This window comes from Micropterus dolomieu, linkage group LG18 (assembly GCF_021292245.1).
Source record: "Micropterus dolomieu isolate WLL.071019.BEF.003 ecotype Adirondacks linkage group LG18, ASM2129224v1, whole genome shotgun sequence".
Lineage (NCBI taxonomy): Eukaryota > Metazoa > Chordata > Actinopteri > Centrarchiformes > Centrarchidae > Micropterus > Micropterus dolomieu.
In genome coordinates, this window is record NC_060167.1 from 5,177,666 (window position 1) to 5,203,888 (window position 26,223).

Below are 26,223 nucleotides of genomic sequence, written 5' to 3' on the forward strand. Positions count from 1 at the left end.
TTTATTGCTATTAAATGTACTTTAGACATAACAGTTAATTGTTTTATAAACTTACAAGATGCTTATTAATCATTAAACTTAAACCTCCTCCTCAACAGTCTAAATTGGTCTGCATGCATTCATGCACAAAAATAACTGTAGGTTGTAGTTTTTACGAGTACATCGTAAATCATTTTTTTGGTTCGCACAATCTATTTTATGGGGCAAATGCATGTGAAATACAACAATACAACAGCAACACATCATCTATCCTGAAACCGTGGCGCTTCTTTTCTTCTTGTTGTTTTATTGGCGGGTGCTGTTGACTTCCCTTCACTGTTACAGAGCTGTTCTACATACTGCCACTGGCTTTACCGGAGGGGAACATAGGAAACAGCGGGTATTTATTTATTTTTTCAAAGATTAAAAATACAGGAGATTTACAGGGAAAAAAGGGAGCGTTGACAGGTATGCACATTACGGTGGTAGCTAACTAGCTAAATGCTAAAAACACTCCAGCTACTCCAAGCACGGCTTGACTGCTCCCGACTCCAATCCCCTAACACCCACTCCCTTACAAATCTACGCCAATCAATTTGAAGTAAGTAACCTGAAATGAACATAAACAACCACCAATGAACGCCCTTACCCGATTACACGATTTTAGGCCCCTTGGTACAGCGGGGCCAATTGAAGTGTGACACGCAACAAACAACAACGCTGATCTTACCAGTCAGTTACCGTCAAAAAGATATTATATGGCAATATTGTACCGAATACATTTACCGGCCAATGTGGCGGGTAGCCTTCCAACATTTATTCACCAAACGGAAAATCTACCCACATTTGGTGCTTGGCGGGTGTTAATTTCCAGCCGGTTTCCGGCTGCTACAAAATTGAGAAAATAGGAAAATCCTAAGAAATGTAAATCATTGTTCTGTTCCTGCCTTGCAGCTTGGTGGTGCTATGGCTCCGGCCATAAAGGAGCTTTCGAGGTGGCTGGATGCCAACTCGGAGTACTATGTAGCTCCAGACTGGGCTGATGTGGTAAAACACTCTGTGAGTATAATACACTAACAATGTTTCAGTGACAGAGGCAGAAAATGTTGTGAACTTTAACATTAAATGATGATTTTGATTGTCGTTTTAGGAAAAAAAAATTATTTTTGCTGAATCAACTTTCTTATTTGTCTTCTTATTTTTACTAATTGCTATTGTAATTTAATATCTCAAACAAAGATATATGTATTTCTTTCTGTACTTTGTCATACACCGTTACTGTAATCTACTAATGTGTAACTCCATGACCTTTAACCACTTCCTCTTCTACACCTGCAGGGTTTCCTCCCTGAGGGGAAGTTCTCTCGGATCCTGACCGAACCAGTCAACAGAGACCCGGGCTCTCGGCGTCGTGGACGGCGGCCTCGCAGTGAGATGCCTAAGCCCCTCCTGTCTGTCTCCGATTCCGCCTCATCTGGCCTCGGCCCGCATCTCTTCATGAACGGTGGATTAATTGGCAGCATGGACTCCATGGTGGCCATGCAGAACCTCCGCAGTGGTATCCCTGGAATTCCCATCTCCGGGATCATGGCAGCTGGATTCCCACATGGTTTCTCTGCCGCCGTCCAAGCGGGAGGAGCTGGAGCGTCGGCAGAGGATGCCAAGAATGGGTTGAGTATGTTACCCATGATGCTGCATGGAATCCCGCACCCCCATGGGGCTGGGATCCCGCAACACGCCTTGTTCAGCGTCAGCGCAATGATGGCACACACGCCGCCACCACCTCCTCCTCACCCCAGCTCCTCCTCTTCCTCCTCATTGTCTGCTGCAAAAGTCACCACGACCACCGCACCGTCTACATCGGAGGCAGCCAGCCCCTCGTCGACAACGCCTGCGGAGAGAGAGAGCACCGTCTCTTCTGGCTCTGGTGGAGGTGAAAAGGACAGGATCCGGGAGGAGAAAGGAGCAGCAGAAGCCAACAAAAGACCAGGAGGGGCGGAGGCAGCAGCCATCATTACCAGCAGGGCCCATCTTGGCTCTGCCCATCTCGGAGCCGGCACCGGTAGCCATCTTACCTTCAACCCCTTCCTGATCCCGGGCATGTCCCACGGCCTGCTTTACCCGCACATGTTCTTGCCGCACGGTGGCATCATGGCGCTGCCCGCTATGCCTCCTGGTGCAGTAGACGGCTCTCCAGGCAGCCCCAAGAGGAGGAGGAAGAGAGGGCGGGAGGAGGGGGAGAGAGAGGAGGAGAGGGAGAAGGCAGCAACGGGAAAGGTAGAGGAGAGCGAAAGTACAGTTAAGGCTAGTATTACCTCCCACCTAGCAGCAGCCTCCTCCTCATCTCCTTCGATCCCCTCTACCTCGGCTCCAGACCCAGGCCTGTCTCCGACTGAAGCGCCCCAGACTGGGCAGGGAGATGGAGAGGATGGGCCTGCAGAGCCCCAGGAACCAGACTCCCATAACCATCCTAATGGAGCAGCAACAGGGGAGAAGGAGGAAAGATCAGAGGACACAGAAGGAGAGGCGACACAGAAGGAGAAGCAGGATACTGAGGAGCAGAGACAGGTGGAAGGAGAGGAAGCATAGAGGAGGAGAAAACTGCTGAGGACAGAGAGACAACCACTTCCTGCTCTCTCCTCCAGTCTCCTTCATTGCTCTCTCGACTGAGCAACAGTGTAAAGTTTGTGCCGTGTCTGTCAGTCAATGTCCATGTAAAGACTTTTATTATGATGACTAATAATAATGATGATGATTATATTCAACTTGGTTATGTTTATATGCCAAGACCCCACCCACCTGCTCCACTCCCTCCTTGTATACAAAAACTAGTGAAGTAAGAAATGATCTTCAGTGTATTCTTCCCCTTCATTCTGCATCGAGACTGAGTCTGGAGGGACACTTCTCAACAGGAACACACACACACACACACACACACACACACACACTGCAGGCAAGATGTGCTAACCATGGAGTGGCTTTGGCAGTAATATTGATCCGTTAATAAGCTCAAAGTGATCCAAGATTGTCTGTTGCAAAAATTTTGGTTTGGTGTGTTTGCGTGGACATGAGGATGAAGATGGAGAGTTGTGGCAGAGATGGTTCTCTTAAGTTAGATAGAATTTCTCATCACAGTTCGGAAATTAAGAGAAGCTCAAGCGAAAGAGCCTGTTCACCAGAGTAGTTGTATTATTTTGACTTCTGGCACACTCCACCAAATTGAGTGATATTATTTAGATTATCTCTGTGCAATGTTCAAAATCATGCAGGCTAGATTAACGTAGAATGGTGTCTTGGTAACACTGAAGAGTCTGAACCAGCATTCCCAGATACATGTGACACTAAAACACCTTTTACTTCTCGATACCAGGGGGAAGACAGTGATAAACATTAACCTAATATGCAAGAGCTACTCAACCAATAAAACAGACAGCAGCCCAAATACATTTCAGAATGTAGCCCTCTTGAAAAGAAGAATAAGTAAGTAAATTTTATTACATTTTTAAAAAGGTGCCGAATTAGGATAAAAAAAATTTTTTTGTTTCTTTCTGGCTTTAACCTACTAAAATTGAGAAAGTTGTGACTGTGATATTGATTAGAAGGTCAGAAAAGTTACAATACAAGTGAGGTTAAAATATCCCAGGCACGATTGTTGTATCTTAATTGTAAGATAGCATTGTCTGCCGGTCCCCTTCATTTTAGATACGATCATTCACATTATTTTTTTGACTAGAACTTTATTATTATCAATGCTTATTATCAATGCTATGTCATTGCTGCTATAACTTCTTTTTAAAAGAAGTTCTGAGTAATGTAATTTACTCTTCACACTAGAATAATAATCCAGATTCCAAGAACAGGAAATGTTGAGTGCAACAGATTCAGAACAAGAACTCAACTTTCTCATTTGCTTTCATTGATAAAAGCAGAGAACAATCATGAGATTAATTTGTTTTATTACTTTTTAGATCATGTAAAGATTTTTTTTTTGTAACTCGGACACAAAGTCACTTTGATTGTCCCCCCAGTGTTTTAATCAGAAGAAGGAATGTCAAAGTTTAAAACTCAGTCAGGCCACCAGGGGGCGGTAAGAGCCAGATTTGATTGTATCCTGTCCTGCAAACACGGGGTGGGATTAGGGGGAAAAGAGGATGTTGTTTTTTTCTGCCATGGGGTTGCTTTTATCTGATCCCCAAATGAAATTAACTTACAGCAAATCAATGAAACAGTGGCTCATCACAAAAAGTGCAAAATGACCTGTAGCATTATGTCTTTCTTTTTTGGCCATACTGTCCCCTCTTCACTTTTTTTCTCAGTGTTGGATTCTTTGTTCAGAGAGAGATTATCTGTGTGTTGTCAACCATCTGTCCAGTGAAAGGGAATTGTCTGTTTTTTCGAATGGATAACAGAACAGATAAAACAGGAAGAGGAGGGATACAAAGCGGTGTGAATCACTCGGGTTGAGCTCTCTGTCGTTGCTGTTTGGCTCATTTCTTTTCCTCAGATTCGTTTTAATAGCAGTTCATATTAAGAGTTTTTAAATATGTAAATCTATCGCTGTATATTGCCTTTTTTTTCTTTCTTTTTTTTAAGCGCACCATTCTTACTTTCACCTTTTTTTTTTGTTTGTTTTTCTCCATTGGGAAAAAAAATACTTGACAAATGCGAGGGGGGTTTTTGCAGTGAGGTTAGTCCCAGTGTTTTCTGTATCAGACAGACTGTACTGTACATTAAATTGATGCAAGTTGCTGGTTTTCTTCAGTCTTTTCAGAACAGGGTCTGTATTTTGGGGGTATATATCAAATGTTTCTGTTTATGACGTTGGACTTCACTTTTTTGTTTTCATACACGAAAACATTATTTTTGCACAATGTCTTTTTGTGAATGTTAACCTGTTTCTGTACTGTCTTGTGTTTCCTTTGTGTGTGCGTGAGTGTGTGTGATAATGGGAGAGACTGTGTCTGTGTGCATGCATGCGCACACGTTCTGTTGTGGAGCTGTGTTTCTGTCTTGTCCTTACAGGTCACATTTCTTGTTGGAAAAAAAAACATAGTTGTTGCCTTGTCACAAGTTTGTGGCTACATATAATTTATTATACTTTTCTTTTGCTTTGCCAAACTTTCACCAAATATGACATCTTTCTCTTAGTTTCATTATGTATTATTCAAAGTAAAAATGCCTTATTTAGCTAGTATTTTTTTTGTATAGATGTTCTGTTACATCTCCATATAGAGACATGTTACTGTGTTTGTGTTCAGTTTGTCCTTTGCCTGTATGCGTACACGGCCTTGGTGATGTGCATTACCTTCAAAAGCCAACAGTAATGTGAAGGTTCCACTGTCCAAATCACTACCTTGATTTTTCAAAAGTCAATCCCTCAAAGCACAAATGGAGAGTTAACAAAAAGTGACTGTTTTCTTACCAGTGCCTCTAAAATTACTTTAAATTGTTTCTTTTTTGTGGACTTCACTTGCGCACTATGTTGAAATCACGTTTCCATAGTGACCTCATACTTGGGAAAGTGACAAACATTTGGAAATGAAGCTCTTGTCTTGAAGTTGGATTTCACCATTAGCAGATGATGCCATGCTGTTCATTAAAGGGGAATTCTGGATTTTTTTATTTTTCAACCTGGGGCTTATATTATCTCACACATTTGTCCACTATGACTATTAGTCATGATAATATTTTACTCACAACTCCCTTGTAGAGATTTGGAAAACTCAAGCAAGCTGTCATTCAGGGTGAGGGGTGCAGGCCTTCTACAACGTTTGAAACAATATCAAACAGAAACACTTATTTGTGTCCGACCAAAAGTAAACACACAAAGTGAGAACTGCATAGCACAGTGGAACCACTTCTGTGTCAATTTGTCAGCACTTTAGCCTTCCCTCTTAACAAAACTGCCCTTCACACAGCTCAGAAGAAGTATGTAATGTCATGGTTCAGATGTGGGCAATAAATAGAAACTGAGAACAGAGCGGTGCTGTGGTTTATAGTCCAGTATTATTTCAATTTTAGGCCTGTGCAGAACTCTCAGCAAACATGACAAAAGGGTTCATGTTTGCAAGTTTCTGAGTTGCAAAATTACAATGATATGATACGGAGGGCTCAGATTGTATTGACTGAAACTGTATGATACATGGATATGAATCCTGCTATGCAATGTACTACAGCAGTTACAGAGACATCCAGGGTACTGTTGTCTATAGGAGGTTCTTGCTCCTTATCCTGATCACGACATTCTTACCAGCATTCAGTTTCTCAAATCTCTCAAACGGAGGCGTCGAGACGCAGTTTGTGAAATACAGAATTTTCCTCTAAGCATGGTCGTTTAATCCCATACCATTCTCTTACTGCATGAGGCCTTCTGTTTGGTATCTAGCACATCTAGGGTGATAATGCACACATAGTATGTATCCAGCTCAAGTATTTGATTGTCCTTGTGTGATTGTTGAGATTCCTGGAGAAACATGCATCAGTAAATCAGAAGGCAGTTCTTAGGCACCACAGCTAAATTATCTGAAAGGTTTAAAAGAAATGAACAAAAAAAAAAACATTAATTCCACAGCCCTTGTGTGCACATCCTTTCCTGTTACTGGCTTGTTCTTGTGTAAAAACTTGAAACAAACTCATAGGTGGAGTATGTGACAGCAGTTGGTCAGTCAAGGCGATGGCTCTGTATTGTCTGTTCATGTCACACCATGCCTTCTTTAACAGTGTTCTTTCTTTTCATTGACGTCCTTTTGTTAACTTAAATGTTTTTCAGAACGGTCACCTCAAAATGTTGTAAACATTTATCTTTTATCATAAATAATGTATTTATTGTATAGTTCTCGTCTTTACATCGTTGTCTCATGACTGATTAATGGCTGCTTTTGTTACTCTTACAGGTCTCCTGAAAGACAAAAGCATTTTGGTTCACATGGAAGTTAAACTATCTGCTTTTCTTCGTAGCCCTCATCACCGACTAATCTGTTTGTTTTTTTAGATGTAATTACATGATAAAGAATCCCTAAAATACCTGCTTTTTATTTTCCCAACACGGGTTACTGAGCTATACTGTGTGTGGCATTCAATAATAATCCAGTCTAAGAGGAATTATTGGGCAGAAAGTACTTATACACAAGTATATAGTAATAGTATACTTTCCAAGGACCAGGGTGCTGCTAACAGTTGTTCCAAATTATAAGATGTACACTTTTGTTTTTTCTTACTACATTTTAGAAGAAAAAAAGTGACTGAAAACTATCAGTGTCTGGAGCAGGCATGGCAGTTAATCAAAGCAGGCACAGATTTACACAATTTAAACTCCTGTGAATACTTTGAGGGAAAATGTCTTACTTTGCTGTTGTTTTCTTGGTTTAAAGAAAAAAAAAAATTAAATACTGGATTGTTTGTCATGTAGATCCAGTTCCAGTTGCAGAACCATCAATTAGATTGAAGATATTTACATTCATTCATGCCAGTTAATGACTCACTAAATCGGAAGACAGATGCTGAATTTCGTGACCTATATTATTTTTTTTCCTCTTCATGAATTCTAAAACGTTTTGTCTTTAAAATGATAATGCCAGAGAAATGTTTACCATCTTGTCACAGGTTTTTAGCCTGATTAGTTCAAGTTAGCGGGTAACCAAACCATCACATGCTGGTTGTAGTGTTTGACTTGCACATGAGAGACATGGTTTTGACCGCCTGCATTACCACCATCACACTGTTCTTGATTACATTGGGGGCTGCTGGGTTTTGTCTTTGGTTTGAAGACTGGCCTTTATTTATTTGGAGGGTCCATGTTCAGGCCTTCTAGTTGGGAAATATCTGCCCTGCTGATGTGTCCTTAAGCAAGACACTGTATCCCTGTCAGCTGATTAGTAGATGACTGTGACCGTTGACTTCCTGGAGAAGGAGGCCAGTTTTGGTTTGTAATAGGATGAAGATCATAAAATCTATAACAAAGAAAGAAAAGGGGAATGTAGCCAGGTCATGTGATATTTTGTAACTCTCAGAGAGCCGACAAAAAACAAACGCACTCCAAAGGTTTTGCTCCGATTCTAAACACACAAAAAACAGATGTCACAAAAAATTTAAACCTATTTTGCCTTGTGAAAAATACTTAAATACAAAAAGTGAGAATATCGTGGTGTTCCGTTTAAATTAATTGCAGGCTGGTTTCACAGACACTGAAATACACTCCATGTAATATTTAAATAATGTGGTTTAAGACGAACTTTTATGTTCTTGTAATTCCTGCTGACAGTAAGCTTACAAAAATGTATTAAAAAAAGTTTGCACACAGTCCACCTGAATAAATCAACAAGAATTCACTTATTAAAAAATATAATAAAGCTACAGTGACATTCATTTTACCCATGCATTTATCTTGAGTTAGTTATTAGCCTTTCATTTTCAAGAGGAATGCTGAAGGGAATCTAACTTCTGAAGCAAACTCAACACTTGATCATTTGTTAGAGAACAGCAGCACAACCTGCAACAACAGTTGAGTCAACAAATACATTGACTGAACTGAAGGGGAGCTGGAAAATACCACTTTGTCCTTATTCATGTCTGTGAAACCACCCACCTCAGCATTACAAAGACGCGGCAACTTAAATAATATGTGACTGTTCACAGCCACTGAACCAAGCGCAAAGTAATTCACAAGGATGTTCTTTTAAAAAGTGGAGAAAAGACAACTGGCTGCTCCTGAAGTCAGAAACCTAGTCATTACTAAGTAAGTTATGTGGTGGGGTTTTTAAACTTTTTCCTTTATTTTTCTTTCTTTCTTATTTGTAACTATAGCTCTCTGTATTCCCATGTGGACCAATCTCATGAGTCAGAACATGGTATGTGTGATCTTTTATTGTGCAATAAAAGATGACTTTCAACTTTCTTTTGTCCTTTGAGTAATTCATTAACTATGTGGAGATGTTTGGCAGAATTCTGTCTGTAATTGCTGCTGTAATGTCTGGATTTTGTGTCGATTTTCAGGTTTGTTGACTGTGATGAGTGTGACCGTTCAATGAGTTTCTCTGACTTCTGCACAGTGCATGCTGGGAAAGACTACAGTGGCCCTCTAATGCTGAAAAGGATTGAGCAGGTAGAGAAAACAGTCAGAGTCAAAATACTCTATTTAAAAGATACAGCGTCTGTCTTTAACATTTTACTGAAGTACAAAAGTTTCAACTGTCAAAACAGACAGAATTGCTCATTTCAACTAATTTGTATTACTGGATTAGAAGTAATTATGCATTAATGTGATCAGTACTTTAATGTTGCAGCTGGTAAAGGTGGGGCTATTATAAACAACAACTTAATCTATTATAATACATCAGAGAATCAAAGTATTTGTTGATTATATTAATGTGAATTTGCAAAGTAACTGGTTACTAAAGCTGTCATAAATGTAGTGGAGTAAAAGAGTACAATATTTTCCTCTGGATTGTTGAGTATAAGTATGAAGTTGCATAAAATAGCAAAAAGTACAATGTAATTACCTCCCATTTGTACTGTACATTCCACTAAAAGATTTACTAAAAGCTTTTTCTGCTCATATCGTCTTTTGTCACTTAATGTGTCTCCATCCACATTTAAAGGTCCAGCGTGTAGGACTTGGTGGCATCTGGCAGTGAGGTTGCAACTAACTGAATCTCCCTCGCCTAACCCTCCCGTCCAAGCATGTAGGAGAAATATGGTGGCGAAAGGCCCTCTAGAGACAGTTTTTGGTTTGTCCACTCTGGGCTACTGTAGAAACATGGCAGACTCAATGGAAGAGCACCCGCTCCCTCTGTAGATATGAAAGGCTCATTCTAAGATAACGAAAACACGATTCTTATTTTCAGGTGACGTATACACTAATGAAAACATTAGATTCCATTTCTGCCAAGTCTTACACACTGGTCCTTTTAATACTAATTTTAGATCTTTTACTCTGGCTCTAGTTTCTGATTAGTCATCTGAAGTTACTTCTGTTAAAGCTGGGGTAGGTAATGTTGGAGAAACTAGCAAGAGACATCTAGATTTTTGTAGTATCGGGATGTAAAGGTAATTTCAACAAATATACAACAAAAAATGCTTCTGAAAATTATTTCCTACCCCAGCTTTAACTTTTATGTGAGTTTAAACTGGGTTACTTTGGTTGACCCGCTTTACATTTAAATATAATGCTACTACTGAAACTACAATTACAATATGTTACCTATCTTACCTAAAAATGTAACACCTCCGCCAATTTCAGCCCTTTTTAAATTTAGATATCTTTTGAGTTTAGTTTTGAGGCAGAAATAGTTGGTTGTACATTGTATATCACTGAGGAAGTACAGAACAAAAACAGTAAGTGCTCAGCAGCAAAGATGGACACAAATCAGTAAGAGGAGAAACAATTTTACACTTGTGATATTTGGAAGGACTCCTCTGCTGTCAAAACCGCAATCTTAATATATGCAATTAGGAATTCAAGCATTTTTAAGTAGGCTGGACTGAACTCAAGTCCGCAAATAGTTATAGGTTGGCAGTCCGTAAACACATGATTGTAAACTTTTGATTGTGGCTGCAGCATCAAAATATACAATTACTGAAACTTACATTCATGTTGTGTAATAAATCCCATTTAGTCATACAAATATTGATAAATATATATAATATATATTGACAGAAGCCAATGAACAGACATAAGATAGTTTATAGCACTGAAAAAAGGAGGAACACCCACATCTTCACTCATGCTATACCCTTAGCTTTACTTTTGTAATATCAGATAAGGCAGGCAGATAACGCTGGCGAGTTACTGAATATATTTCATTCATATATTGAAAAACATGACAACGAAATACTTATAAATGTGATTTAAAGGCCAAGTGTGAAGTTGAACTTCTTGGTAACACTGTGTGGGAATTCCTTCTTTTTTTCTAAAATACAACACACTTGTCAAACACCGATAAACAACATTTGTCAGTATTTACAGCATTTCTAATTAAAAAACAAAGGCATCAGGAAAAAGTGACACTGACTTTAAATGAGATGATTCAGAGGCCAGAGTTTAAAAAAATGACTTGTAATCATGGGGAAATCGGGGACTCAGTTGACATATTGACAACTTCACTGAGCAGCTTCTCTGAATTTAGATTTGCTGAGTGATGAGGTCCAGGTGATTATTGGCTTATTTTAATTAACTTTTTTCAAAGTTTACTTTTATACTGTGGCTCCTCTGATTTGGCAAAAAGGCTCACAAGAAACTGCAGGTAATATCACCAAAATGACACATTCAGAAACTGTTCACTAACTGCACAATAGAAGATAGAATAGGAGCCTGTCATCTTTAATTTAAAAATTAATTGTGTGTGTATGTATAGTAAATTAACATTATTTTGGCCACAATAGTTATCAGCAAGTAAAGTGCAATTTATACTTCTGCGTCAAATCGACGGCGTAGGTGACGGCGGAGGCTACGAGGCTACGCAGAGGCTACGCCGTCGCCTGACGTCCACCTCTTTCAAAACGTAACTACACGTCGAGTCGACGCGGACCGTAAGCTCTGTGATTGGTCTGCTGGGTAGCCTCGCAATGCCTCCAAGCCGACCGTAAGTACCCCGCGCTTTAAAGTAACATTTACTAGTGGCCAAAATGGCGGCTGTAACACAGTGAGTCAATATATTTTACCGTCGCAACCCGAGCGAAAAGACTCGTTTCACTATCAGAATGTGATCCATTCGGTCGGTAACATTTGAAAAGGCTACACCAGCCGCACGTTTACAATTTTTCCCCCATTTACATTAGCGGAGCGCTAAACCGGATGTTTGCCCGCTTGGCCGGCAAAAGGCAACATAGTGGATGCTGTAGCGCCATTGCCGACTAACATTTGGGGGTGTAATTGCAGAATGACGGACACACCTACGCACAAGTATAAATGCATGGCTACGTGCGTAGCCTACGGCGCATGTAGACCCTACGCAGGAGTATAAATGGGCCTTAACGCCACACAATTCATGACTCCCCAAAATGAGTGACGCGCACACATCCTCGAGAGGTGGATAGAGAACTTATTGCAGTTTAACTATTCAGTTAATGCCTGTGTAATCAGCCAGTCAAATATGTGTTTTGCAGGATTATCAGGTTTGGTGAATTAAAGGTTTTTGACCACTGTTAATGCTTTGGAGCAATGTTTTTATGAGCGTTTTGATAGTCTTGTGCTGCTCATGAAGGCACACAGACGTGTGCATGCAGGTGACGTTTTACACCATTCCACATAACAGGTGGCAGTAACGTGTCAAGAACAATTGGTGCGTTTGACTTCATGCAGTACTGCAATAAGGCATGCTGGTTAGGAATTGTCCGTCACCCTGTCACATGACATTAAAACTCGCGGAAGCAAGGCGGCTGCAGTCGCTGAGGCTAGCGGCCACAGTTGCTTTTCTCCGGCTGCACAAAGTTGGAACCACCTTCTGCCTAATCTCGTGGTATTTTTCCTTGCAAATGCCGTCAAAGGCAGTGAAGAAGTCAGCAAGCTAGTAAACATGGATATCAAAAATGCAGATTTCAAATTAGGGCTTTGAGTCTTCTCTGACTCTTGGCTAAAGAAATGTTAAATTACTAGTGTTAAATTAGCTAGTTTTTTTGTTTGGGCTACCACCAAGTTGCAACATTTCTCAGGTCATAAGAATTTTAGTTAACTTTTATTTCTTAATTTTGAGTTTCCAGTAAACTAAATTCTGATGAATGCATTTTAATAACATTTCATATAATACAGGCTGATTGGAAACAATAATAAACAATGATTTGGTGTCAGATTTCAAAACTGCAGCTGATATTCCAACACGTATCAGGTGTCATGGAGAGCTGTGCGTCTCAGGCTGTGTCCACCTCGTCTTCACGGATCGTCGTGTTCACGGGCAGCGTCTGTTGTTCCGTTCTGCGAGCTGGCGTGCAGCCGTAATCGTTTTCTTTCCCTCTTCCGTCCAAGTCCTCCTTTTTTATTTGTTCCTCTTTCTGACAGATAAAAAGCAAAGTGAAAACAATAAGTATTACAAATATTTTTGTTTCGGTCTGCAATTTATTTTGCTCATCGCACATCCGTATCTGGTTAAAGTTGCGTAACTGCCTACTTATATATTATAGTTTATAAACAACCTTACCTCAAGCACAGATGTATAAGCACAGCAATGCTTCTGTCGCCCCTATTAGTATCATTTCCATATGAACAAGCCTGAGTGAGTGGCAACTCAATGGATTTGTTTGTTTCCTCCGTTTCATTAATAATTGTAAAGCATGGCAGATATACTTCATACAATGGAAATGTGTCTCAATATATTCATTTGTTAAAAGATACAGCAACACCTAGCATTGATTTGGTGACCAGATTTACTTTTAACCTACATCTATATTACTTACAACCAGCAAATCACTCAATCACTGCTTACTGGGACATTTATTCATTAACTTTAGATTTAATGGAGTCCACAATTTCAGGTTTTGCAGTTCAAACAACAAAGTCAAAGTGATGTTTGATTTCTTCTCACTTGTCCATATTATCTAGTTTCGGGAGGTATTTGTGGAAATGGTGTCTCAAGCCTAGTTGCCCAGTCAAAATTGGAACTTGGAAGTTGACGTGAACACATTTTACAAGTTGGGAACTCATAATTACAACAACATAATGACAACACAAATGCAAGATACACAGTAAGCTTTAAGCCTCTAGGTGAGTGTTTTCCACAGCAGCACTTGACTGACAGCAAGCTAACAAACTACGTTACTAAGCTGCTAATGTAAGGCAGGTGTTCTAAGTACAGATGGTACAAAGCAACAGTCGCTAAACATTGTTTAACTGTCTCATTGGCCTTTAGAATAAAGTGATGTGAACTATTATAATGCCAATTAGGGCTAAAAGATTTTGGGAAAAATCTAAATGTGATTTTTCTGCCAGATATTGTGACTACGATTCAATTTGCGAATTTTTTTTTTTATTCAAGTTTCGCTAAAGTTCAATAATCAATGCCAGTCTATTTTTGACAGAAGCCACGTCAAGCAGCACAGAGCACATGAACCTGGCAGGAAGTCAGAGACACAACGGCATATCCGGTCAATTTTCAAAATAAAACACCTTTTGCAGACTCTCGATCGTACATCAACAATAAGCACAGTTAAAACAGACAAAAAGAAGAAGAACCAATTTAACTAAGTAGCTACTTAACCATGATAGAATAACAAAAATCAAGTACGACTAAACAAATACGCAAAATCTGAAAGTCAGTTAAACGCTCTTAGTCTGACATGCTCCATGTGGATATGTAACGTTAGCCTGCAGAGAGCAGAACAGAAAGTTAAATTTATTCGTTTAGCTGACGCTTTTATCCAAAGCGGCTTACAATAAGTGTCTTGCTCAGGGACACATTGGTGGAGGCATCTTATCCAGTGCGCTATCACCACCCCTGAAGCACACAAAATGACAAATTAACAACGTTAATTTTAACGTTAACGTGTAGGCTAAACATTCCGCTGCTGAAACACAAAACCGCGGCACTGCCGCTGCCTGTGTCAGTTCAGCTGGCGCCATTATCCCACGTTTTCCTCTAACAAGTTAGTTGTTGTAAAATGTACACCTGTTCTGATTGGTGAGTAGGAACGTAACAGGAGGCACATGGCGCTTATGAGTGGCGAACAGATCTGTCACACAAGGATGACAATGGAATGAATTTGTAACTGCACGCCTCTGGAGGGGTTAAGTGTCTTGCTCAGGGACACAATGGTGGAAGTCTCACAGTGGGAATTGAACACAGGTCTCCCACACCAAAACCAAGCATCTTCTCTATGCGCCACCACCCCTGGTTTCCTCACACTTTGCTATACTAGATCAGAGTTCACCTTACACACTTAAATCTCAAACCCCCTTGAATTGGTCTAACTAGTGTGTGTGTTTCAGGGACCAGAGGCTACTTCCACCGTACCAGACCTGAGAACTCAAACAGCTGGTCTGCACCTTACTTTTCAGATGACAAGATTACATGTTGGCTTACATAAAATAAGGACAAACTGCCAAACCTCAATGTCAGTTTATCTCACTCTGTCCATCTATTGTCATTTAATCAAAATATTGGGAAAAACATGCAAAACTGCAGAAATGGTGGCTGAATATGTTTTTCATGCACTGTAAATGTTGTTCAGCTGTTTGGGAGCCTCAGATTTTGATCAACGTATTGTGCGTTGGATTCTGTCGGTTCATGGTCTGTGCAGAGTCCAGATTTGAAAGTGTCAGTAAAATATTCTCAGTGATGTATTGCTGCTTTGAATCTTGGGAAATCTTGGTCTGAAGTATCCAGGAACAGAAAAGGCTTTTTAAGTCTCTTCAACAGAGATATGATGTGTTGCTTGCTGTGAACACACAGATACGTCAGATTTTATGTCATCTTAAAAACCTGAGGACTTTAGATAAAAATTTTATTTGGTTTGAATGTGAATAAATGTTTTGATATTTCACAATGCATCATGACATATCGGGTTTAAACTAATCCATATATCTGATATAGCTGCCTCATGCTATTTAAGTGGGGTTTAGGCTTGATAGAAAATGTGGTTTTGATGGAGAGCTTCAGTCTTTTTGGCTCGGGTTTAAAAGTGAAATAATTTTCTGTAACATACTGTACTGAGGTTGATTTAGGGTTTGGTTTGACATCAGAGAGTAAAAACAAATACAGGCAGAAATGCAGGAATCAAGCCAGTCTAAAACATCCAGAAGAAGAGTCCAGAAATGACCTTTTAGGTTCATTGATTGAACCAAACAGTCCTCTTATGTCAAATTGGTCAGCCAAAGTAAACTTCAAAATAAACATAATTCAAATTATAGAAGATACTTGAATTTAGCTCACATTAAGTAGAATATCACAATAGTGATATGTTTAATATATATAATAATTTATTGATAACAGCTGCATGCTAGTAGTTCGCTTATAGGAACAATGATAATGGGCTTGTTGCTTCAGGTACAGGTGAAACAATAAAATGTGATCCAGAAAGTCCAGTTTAAGTAACAGATCTATGAGTTGGAAGGTTCATTAGCGCCAAAACATTGCATACAGGTTATAATATTGTAGTGAAGGGTTTTCTAACTCTGTAAAATTATCACATTGGAAACCATTTGTTTGGATAAGCCTTCTGTGTTGGCAGGCCTGCTTTGTCAACAGACTGGCCTCATTCAAATGACTGAGGGGGCTGTGTTTTTCTCACGCTGTGCTGTTGCCAGTCTGAACACGGCCTAATGAGTCCTAACTGATGACTAAATCACCCTGTTGTATTGGCGGCTCTACACGGTAACCGCTTAAGCTACAGCTAGGAGACTTCAAGTTGTAAGAGTAAATTATCCTCTTTTGATCACCAAAAAGTGGGGATCTGGGGTCCATATCAGCCCAACAAACAGTGTTCGTCAGTGTCATGGAAGATCTCCATGGTGAAAAAGGTCATTATGCTTTTTCCCTCTCCTTTATTTATTATCTTTTTTTGTGCATGTAACAGGTTTGCAAAATGAAAAAGCCCAAAGTCCAGCCCAGAGGGAGTTCCCATCTCCCACAGAAAACACTGCTCTGAACAGCCTGGAAACAGCTCGTTTGTATTCCAGCCTTTTCCTTTTGTTCTCTGTGACGTCACAGCAAAATAATGCTTGCCTAGCGACTAGTCAGGCACGCCCTCAGCTCCCTCTTGCTCCAGTTCACGTTGCTAAGCTGGTATGGGGAACATGTACGCTATGCTGAACTAGGTACTGTTGCATGTGCAACTCCCAACAAAGATATTGTAGAGGTAAGATGCATCACTCCATAACTAAAACGAAGAATTCAACACATCGTGAAAAGAGGACCTGCAGCAATGTGCAGTATGATGAAAATATGGTGTTTTTGGAAAATGATACAACCCCTAAATAAGATGATGAACCTCAAAATGAGCATAATGACCTCTTTAAAAGAAATCAACATTGTCTGTCTTGAAAAAATGAGAAACAAACGGTGCTCTTCCATATTAAAGTCACACAACAGAAATACACAATGTTACAATATATTTCCAGCATCTTTCGCTTTTCTCTTCTTCTTAACTCTGCTAAGCTTTCCTGTATCTCACCATGAGAAGTTTTCTGCTGGGTTGAAAGAAAGACTAAATGGATTTCTTAAAGTGATGTTGGGAAAAATACAAATGACTCAGAAAGAATTATGGCGTCTCTCTTTTGGCGCGCGTTCCTCAAATTATATGCAAAACATTTGGACGGACGCTGTACAAAATTATTACAGAGATAAAGAAAATACAGATGGTACTTTTACTGCGTTGTGCACATTAGCGCACATCCATTAATCTGAACTATTGGATGCCTTTGGGCAGCTCCACAGTAGAGCGGTGATTGTAACCGCCCTGTTCAAGAGGCACATCACTTGCATTTTGGAGGGTAACGCTGGAGTCAGTTTCTGCCCGCAAACCTACAGAAAAGTCTCAAACTGACAACATTTTGATTTCAGGCCAGCTTCTTGCATGACATCGTAGCTGCTGGTGTAGCAGTGACAACTTAATTCCACGCTGGAGGTCGGTTGCTTCTCACACTTTGCTTTGAATGATATTTTGTTGTTTATCTCATGTCAGAGGCCAAAGTGATGAGAAGAGGGTTCAGTTCTGTTTGTTTACATCAGACCTTCTCTTTTCTCTCCCTCAGTTATAGGAAGCCTGCGGTGCAATGCCATAATGCCCCACTCATCTGCCCTTCATTAGTAATGAGAGCCTTTCAGATCGGGTTTTTGAATCCCCTCCTGTCTCCTCTCCTCATCCTCTTCCTTAAATTCTCTCCTTTTCCAACTCTGTCTCGATGCACTCTTTTCTTCTCCACCATCCCTTCATTCCTATAATCTGCCCTGCATTAGTGATGCTGTCACAATGACTTTGATTTTGGACGCTGCACTGATGATTGGGAATTAAGACAGGCTGTCCTAAAATGCCCCTCCACTCACTCACACTCTGTTCTTCATTTGCATTTACATGGATGTACAGTAAAAACTATACCATAACTGGGCATAGCAATCTGATTATATAGTATTTGTTGGTCTCTGTTAGTCTATGCAGTCATAAGCCTAGTTTTCTATGGGACATAAGTGAATCCCTATTAATGGCATTGTAGTGTAGCAGGTGGCTCAGAATTGACCAGAGCCACCAGAGAAGGCTGAAAAATTTAACGTCATCCTGTTAAAAAAAAAAAGTAATTGGAGGATATTATTGTAGTTTAAGATTCCTCTAAGATTACAGGCATAAACAAAAATAATGTGCTGCGACAATAAGTCACAAATTGTTAGAGAAAGTGGTTTCTTTTTTACACAATGCTTGCTAAAGAAGCTATTTGCTTGCAGACATTGGCACAACCAGAGAGACAAGAGATAAGTGGCACATAGATGTCACTGCCGTTGTAAACTCCCTAGCACTCCCTCATTGTCGACTAACATTCAGGTCAAATAAGTTGGATATGTCAGTCATTAAAGTTTGGTTAGTGCAAAATCAAATCCAGTCATTTCCTGCCACCTCAACTACTGTACTGTAGCTGTTGTAGGTTTTAGCCAGTCTTTACTGTCTGCAGCTGGTCCTAAATGCTGCTGCTAGAGAGACCACATCACCCCTGTGCTGGCCTCGCCTCACTGGCTTCTTGCGCATGGAACTGATTTTAGGGTATTACCGTTTGTTTTTTAAGGCTCTTCAGGGGCTAGCTTCTTTGAATATCTCAGATCTTTTAACCCTTTTAAGTCTCCCTCACATTGGTTGGCCATTTAACAATGTAGGTTGAAAGGGGAATCATGGTTTTGCTTTTGCTGCTATACTTTTAAGGCTCCTGCGCTGCTTCTTCCTTGACATGAAGTTTGCCTCTGCCATTGACTCAAAAAACATTTCTACCTTTTTGCTTCTCTTGCTGTTAGTGTATTAAATCATTGTAAAAAAAAGAAAATTAATAATCTAAAATTTGTGGGGCACATTGAAACATTAAAGCCTTGTTTCAATCATCATTGTTTCAGCAGTTTCAGAAAAGTTGACATTTTACACACTTATGTGCTTTGACATAGAATATAAAATTGTTATCAGCTAAGCTAGATAACTACAGCAGTGTAAAAAATGCATTATTTTTCAATGAAATGGTCTTGCAAAAATCTTTTTAGGTTAGGTCGCTCAAAACAGCAGTGAAGTACAGTACAAATGTAGTCATGTGTGCATCAAATACCTGATTCATAGAGGCATCTCACTCAACTACACACTGACTACTCAACTGCTACTGCAAGCAAGCAAACCTGTTGTAAACCACCAATGTGATAAAATAATCAAGACCTTAAAGCAACATGATGTTAAGATTTGGTGTGTTTTGGCGCCACTGCAGTTTGAGTGTAATTCACCACTGTCATAAATAAGGACAGCTGTACACGTGCAGTTATAACATTACATATGATCAAAAACTAGTCAGATATTTACTTTCAGCCAGTCTCTTGCTTGGTCAAACTTTTTTTTTGTCCCTCTTTCTCACTTGCTACGACACCATCTTTGGTCTTTTCGCAGACCTCTGCCATGATATCCATACTGAGAATATCAACCTGGCTTCTTCTTATAGCTAACATTAGCTTGCTGAAGAGTCTTGTTGGTGTGTGACACGATCTTGCGATCCGTTTCTTGCCCATGCTCCATTCTCCCTATTGCAAGTCAGTGTACCAACAAAATGATTTTGAAGCTGCTATTTTAAGATAAATTTGCACATAATGTTGCTTTAATATGCAACTCCTCTTTCTGGTATATTATTGTAGGTGTATTTCACTCTCTTAGTCTCATATACAAATGGAGACAGTGTGCCAGATGGGTTGTAGCTGGTATGTCATGAGAGCAAAGCATCCCTCAGCCATCTTAACCGAATCAAGCACTGCGCTGGAAAACTGCCCTGCTCATCACATAACAACCTAACCACAGGCAGACTACACACACAGAGATGTATACTCACTAATCATGCATGTACACACACAGGAATACAAAAGTTGTCCTTGAGGTTATTCTATTGAAGTCCATTTATTCTCTAAAACCATAACGCTAAATGTACACCACATCACATACTCTTCAATGGATACTCTCAGTTCCTGGAGGATTGTCCCAATGGTCTACTGTTCTGTTAAAGTATGAAAACAGACACCAAACTCGTACATGTGTTGCCACTATACTGTTGACCTGAACACACCAGAATTTCAGCTTGTTCCGAACTGTGCTAACACTTTAATTGAATGTCTCAGCTTTAAAACGGAGTAGTACATTCCAATTTGTTGGCTCATTTGGTTGTTTTTGTAAAGAATGTAATTTTCTGAGAAAACTAGAACATTGTGCCCGTGAAGATATCACGAGAAGAGAGTGACTGTAAAGGAGGTAATAGGTCACTGCTAGATAAAGGAGCAGTTCACTTAATGTCTGTGATGTCCTACATTACTTTATTTAAATGTCATATATAGACGTGTGTGTGTGTGTTGTGTGTCTAAATAATACCATCCTACATTAAGTAAATTGTTTTGCACTACTTTTCCAACATACTTTGGTGGCTATGGCTCAGGAGTTAGTTGTTCCTCAACATTGAACCTCAAATTGCTCCTGATAATTGGCCAGCACCCTGCGTGTTAGCTCTCTGCCATTGGTGCATTGGTGAATGTGCACCAAAAAAGTGCTATATAAATGTGGCCATTTGCCGTTTGTAACTGCAGCCTATTTCACGGAAGAATCAGCCCAAAATGGCTTCCAGTGACTGATTAATATCTTAAGTTTCTCATCAAGTCTTTTCCAAACATCAGTGGTAACAGGAAAATGAACGCGCACACATTTCCAAAACCACTGAGGTAAATGTATAACTGTGCAAGATATCACAAGAACAGAATGACTGAAAAAGGAAGGAATAGGTCACTGCTAAATAAAGGAGCAGTTCACTTAATGTCTGTAGCATCCTACATTACTTTATTTAGATGTCATATATAGACGTGTGTTGTGTTTTGTATAAATGATACCATCCTACATTAAGTAAATATCCCAGGAGTTCTGTGACACCACAATGGTGGAACGAGCTAAAACATGGTATCAGAGCATGGGCGCCCCTCTCTAACTTCTAGAAGCTCCTAAAAACTCATCTCTAAGAACACTGCCCCTTATAACACTTCTAATCCCTAGTATGCACTTCCTGTGCTCTTCCTTTTCTTCTGTCTTGTTATGTATTATGTTGTATTGATTTAACTCATTTCCCTAAGTATTAACCCACTGATGCCATATGTGCCAATAGCTTTAACTAGTATCTATTGTCACTTGTAGATCTCTTACTTACTTAACTGATGCTTTATTGATGCTTATATGTTGTTCCTCAAATAAGTCATTTTGCATAAAGTGCCTGCCAAATAGGTAAATGTAAAGATCCAGAAGAAGGCCATGGAACACTCAAAAGCTCCAGTAAAAGCAAGTAACCTTGAGCTTACAGACCCCTCCAAAAGTATTGGAACTGTAAGGAAAATTCCTTTGTTTTTGTTGTTCACTGAAGACATTTGGGTTTAAGATCAAAAGATGAGTATGAGTTCAGAATTTCAGCTCTCATTTTGTGGTATTCATATCTAGATGTGTTGAACCCACCAAGTGAGCAGAACTATTGGAACATGTGACTGACAGATGTTTCTTGTTGCCCAGGTGTTGCCTTTTAGGTTGATTACCCAAACATTAAATAGCTCTGCATGACTAGTCTAAGTTTTCATCCTTGGTTCAAACCTATAAAGACTGCATTTCCTGTTAAAGAGGATAGAAAAGCAAGCCATTGTCAAGCTGAGAAAAGAAGGAAAATCGACTAGATCCATTGGACAAACATTGGGCAGAGCAAGCACAACAATTTGGAATGTCCTGAAAAAGAAACAACTACTGGTGTACTGAGCAACAGACGTCGAACAGGTCGGCCAAGGAAAACAACAGCAGTTGATGACAGAAATATCGTGAGAGCTGTGAAGAAAACCGCCAAAACATCTGTAAGTGACATCAGCAACGACCTCTACAGTGCAGGGTGAAGGTATCACAATCCACTGTTGGAAGAAGACTCAGAGAGCAGAAATATAGAGGCTACACCACAAGATGCAAACCAGTCATCAGCAGGAAGAATTGGAAGGCCTGATTGAAATTTGCAAAGAAGTACAGAGATTAGAAAAGATGAAAAGTTGTGGAACACGATCTTATGGACTGATGAGACCAAGATTAATCTCTACCAAAGTGATGGAAAGGCCAAAGTGTGAAGAAAGAAAAGAACTGCTTATGACTCGAAGCATACAAGCTCATCTGTGAAGCATGGTGGAGGTAATGTCATGGCTTGGGCGTGCATGGCTGCTTCTGAAACAGGCTCATTAATATTTATTGATGATATAACCGATGATGGTAGCAGCAGAATGAATTCAGAAGTGTACAGAAACATTTTGTCTGCCAATTTACGGAGAAATGCATTCAAACTAATCGGGAGGAAGTTTATCATGCAGCAGGACAATGACCCAAAGCACACTGCCAACAAAACAAAGGACTTCATCAGGGGAAAAAAGTGGAAGGTTTTAGACTGGTCAAGTCAATCACCTGACCTTAACCCAAAAGAGCTGCATTTCACCTCCTTAAAGAGGAGACTGAAGGGAGAAACACCAGGAAACAAACAAGAACTGAAAGAAGCTGCGGTAAAAGCCTGGAATAGCATCACAAATGAAGAATGATGGGTCGCAGACTTGAGGCAGTTATTGCAAGCAAGGGTTATGCCACCCAGTATTAAATGTTATTTACTTTAAGATTATTTGTTCATTACTTTTGCTCACCTAAGAATGCTGTGGTCTAATGCAAATGGTGATATGTCCTAAGTTGTTTAACACATCTAGATGTGAATACCAGGAAATAAAAGCTGAAATTCTGAACTCTTCTCATACTCATCTTTTGTCTTCAGTGAACAACAAAAAAGGAATTTGCCTCACCGTTCCAATACTTTTGGAGGGGACGGTATGTTTATCTAAGCACAGAAATGTAAAAGGGTTGGTTCACTAAAATCATTAAGAAGAAAACAATTACTCCTGATGATATCTAGCTATGCAAAAAAAATCATGTGCCAAGGTTTTTAGATATCTTACTTTTAAATGTTTGACACCAACTTAAAATCATGGTGGTAAATTGCACGGTGTAACGTTAGGGCTGTGCAATATGACAAAATTCATATCCCAATAACAATATATGTCCCGATATTGAACATTTTTGGTAAATTCAATGAAATTTCCAACTGTTTCTCGGGATATATCTCTGCATTATAAACGTGGGGTAACTTCTCCAGCAGTTCTGGAGAAATCCAACACCATGACAAATACCTTGACAGAGTGAACAACGACACAGCAAGTAACTAATGTTAGGAAGGTTGTAGATTAGCAAACTGACGCTACTTGCTGCTGCAAAGTTAACATGAGACGACGAGACTGTCCCAGAGCAGCACAGCAGCTCCAGACAGCAACGCTCACAGCTCTCCTGCTGCTACAGCTAACGTCATAACAACAGCTGGCACTGCTGGACAGTGTTGTGTGGCTCGTCCATTAAATTTAATTTAAATTTCTTCCCTGCAACAACGGCACATGTGGAAGAAGGACCACAGCTAAGTTAGTTTCAAGTTGGCTATTGAATTCAACTTCAAACTAACTTCACTGCGGTGCAAAGCGGCGTACCCTCACCAAAATATCTGGCTGAGAGTGTGGCACAACGATATAAACGATAGAGCATAATTGTATTCTATTGTCAAATGATAGATATCGTTATATCGCACAGCGCACTATTATATTATCCAGACTTGCTTGGACATTGTTTCTGGAAAAAGAAATTGCTGATTTTTGATATTATCTTCACCAGAAAAACAACAACATCCATGGTCAAATGCTCAAGACAACATATTTATATTCTTCACTAACATTCCATTAATGGGAAACTTATCAGAAATCTATGTTACAGGTAAGAGCTGTCCTTTTTCAGTGGCAAAGTTATGTTATGTGGCACTTCTATATAAACCTCCAAAGAGTATGGTTGTCACACTGGTTTGCATGCTGTTTCCTATGATTATTCAAAATGGATTCTCCTAACAGAGACTACAATGTTTCCTCAACAATAACCAGGTAATTTTTGTTGTTTCCTGCTAACAGACATAATAGTTTATTTCTAATGTATTCTGTATGGCTAAATACCATCAGGGGTAAATGAGTAAATAAGTGGGTATTTCAGATATGAAGGACTGACCTTTTAAATCAAGACTGATGTAGCCATGTCTCTGAGGGCTAAAAATTACTAGACAAAGAGGAAAAGCAAAAGGATTTTTCAAAAATGCTGGTATTATCCTCTTGAGCCTGTACTGACTCCTTGCACAACACAGTTACACTCAGAACCACATGTTGCGGTGAAAGAAAAAAAGAAAAGCACTGTACAACGGCGTAACGGTTGATAAATCCACATGACGTTGTAAGCAACATGGGGCCTTGTGGGCCAACACACACTCCTCATGGGAACAGTGGAACCAACTGTGGGGTAAAACACAAACATGCACCCTCACATGTACACAACCACGGCACAGCAGAGCAACAGCAGCTGAAAGATTACACAAAAGGCTTTTACATTTGACTTTTGCCGGTTTGGAAATATCTAGGTTGCACTTGGTGGAAAAACCTTTTGTCGTCAGCTGCTCCACTAGGGCTGCACAGTGTCAAATGTGAATCAACCTCTTAATATTAAAAACATGCAGGGCATACCAGGGAAATTTTGCCCCTTGTCTGCATTTACTCTACTAGAGTCTACAGCCATGCTAGCATCTCAGTGAGGGAATATTTACGCACAGCAGTGGTGTGGTCTTCTTATGGGTTTTAGTACGGGGGATGCCTGTAGCAGGACTGTATGGTTGGTTGAAATCATTTTGATATAAAAACAGTAGAGCTCTTTCTTTGAACTGCATTTTGATTATTTAAATGTGTTTTCATATGTTGGATATATTGTAAATATATCATAACATTGACAAATATCCTTATGAAGTACAGTTTTCTCAGAATCATTCCATCTGGAGAGTAAAAATGTGTAGAACAGCAACAAGATACCATCATGATATGATTCAGCTGAATCAGTCGATGAATCATAGATTTGATCGAGTCAGATGTTATTGAATCATCAGCCATATGCAAGCCACAACATACCCAGGCTAAAGTTTCACCCCTCATGTGACCTTTCACATAAGGGAGAAATGTGAGCCAATGTTTTTGAGAACGTCTTGTTCTGATCATTTTTTGAAATCTTCCATAGAGAAAACGGATCTGTCTTGGCTGATATATAAATGGTAAATAGACTGCACTCAACTGCCCTGTTCAACATCCAAGTGCTTAACAATTTGCATTTCATTCACACAACACACACACACAGTGGAGCTGCCATGCAATGTGCTGGCCAATGGTCACACACACACCAAGCATCAAGCAATGCTGTAATGTGATGCGTGTCATACCTTCACATGTGAAGTAACAGGTAGCAGGTGCAGTAGGAGCAAGTCTCTGTAATTACAGTAAGTAATACACCTGTCCTCATTTTATGAGCAAGTCAAATGAGTCTTAATGAGGTCACTTCAAGGATCACTGGGTAGCTTCAACTCTCAGGCATACAGAGATAACGGCTGAGGGAGGTGTGTAGAATCATTCTCTAGGGGCAAACAACATCAGCGAATTGTGAAAGAAATTATGGAATAGCTTTGGTACATTCAGTACTTCAAAACACTGTATGTAAGGACCACCTGTGGAGCATGCTGAGTCTCAATTCTTGATGGTCTGATAAAAAAGCTTTATAGAAGTACACTGAAGTGGACAGAATCCAGTCAAATTAAATCAGTCATACTAACCAAACCCCACGAAATAGCCTGGAAATAACCAAAGGAACATACTTTTCTCATCTTTGCCCACAACTTTGAGGGGAGTCTCTGAAAGGAAGAAAAAAAAATCTCATTACTAGCTTTCACTTAGGCCTGCCTCTAAAATACATTTTAGACTTTCAAGGAGTGAAAGTGAGAAATAAAAAAACTGTAAGGCAGCGTGCAGCGAGCTCCTTGTTCTCTAATGAATACCTGTTGTCCAGGATTTTAGTTGCCCTGAGGTTATGTCTGCACCGGGATACTTGGGAAAATGTACTTTAGCCCGCTGTCTGTGTTTTGTTACACTGTAAGTTCTACCCAGA

The 26,223-nt window shown here is 39.7% G+C and overlaps 2 protein-coding genes across 2 annotated transcripts in view; one reads left to right on the forward strand and one right to left on the reverse strand.

Moving 5' to 3' along the window:
* Positions 1 to 8,867, forward strand: part of chd6 (chromodomain helicase DNA binding protein 6) — a 108,890-nt gene extending 100,023 nt beyond the window's left edge. Inside the window, exon 45 of the mRNA XM_046028681.1 lies at positions 1,318 to 8,867. Coding sequence (XP_045884637.1) covers positions 1,318 to 2,568 — 1,251 coding nt within the window. The 3' untranslated portion in view covers positions 2,569 to 8,867. The remainder of the gene's footprint in view (positions 1 to 1,317) is intronic.
* A 3,767-nt stretch (positions 8,868 to 12,634) lies between these two features.
* The window catches only part of rspo4 (R-spondin 4), a 34,344-nt gene continuing 20,755 nt past the window's right edge, over positions 12,635 to 26,223 (reverse strand). Inside the window, exon 5 of the mRNA XM_046028667.1 lies at positions 12,635 to 12,963. Within this exon, the coding sequence (XP_045884623.1) occupies positions 12,845 to 12,963 (119 nt within the window). The 3' untranslated portion in view covers positions 12,635 to 12,844. The remainder of the gene's footprint in view (positions 12,964 to 26,223) is intronic.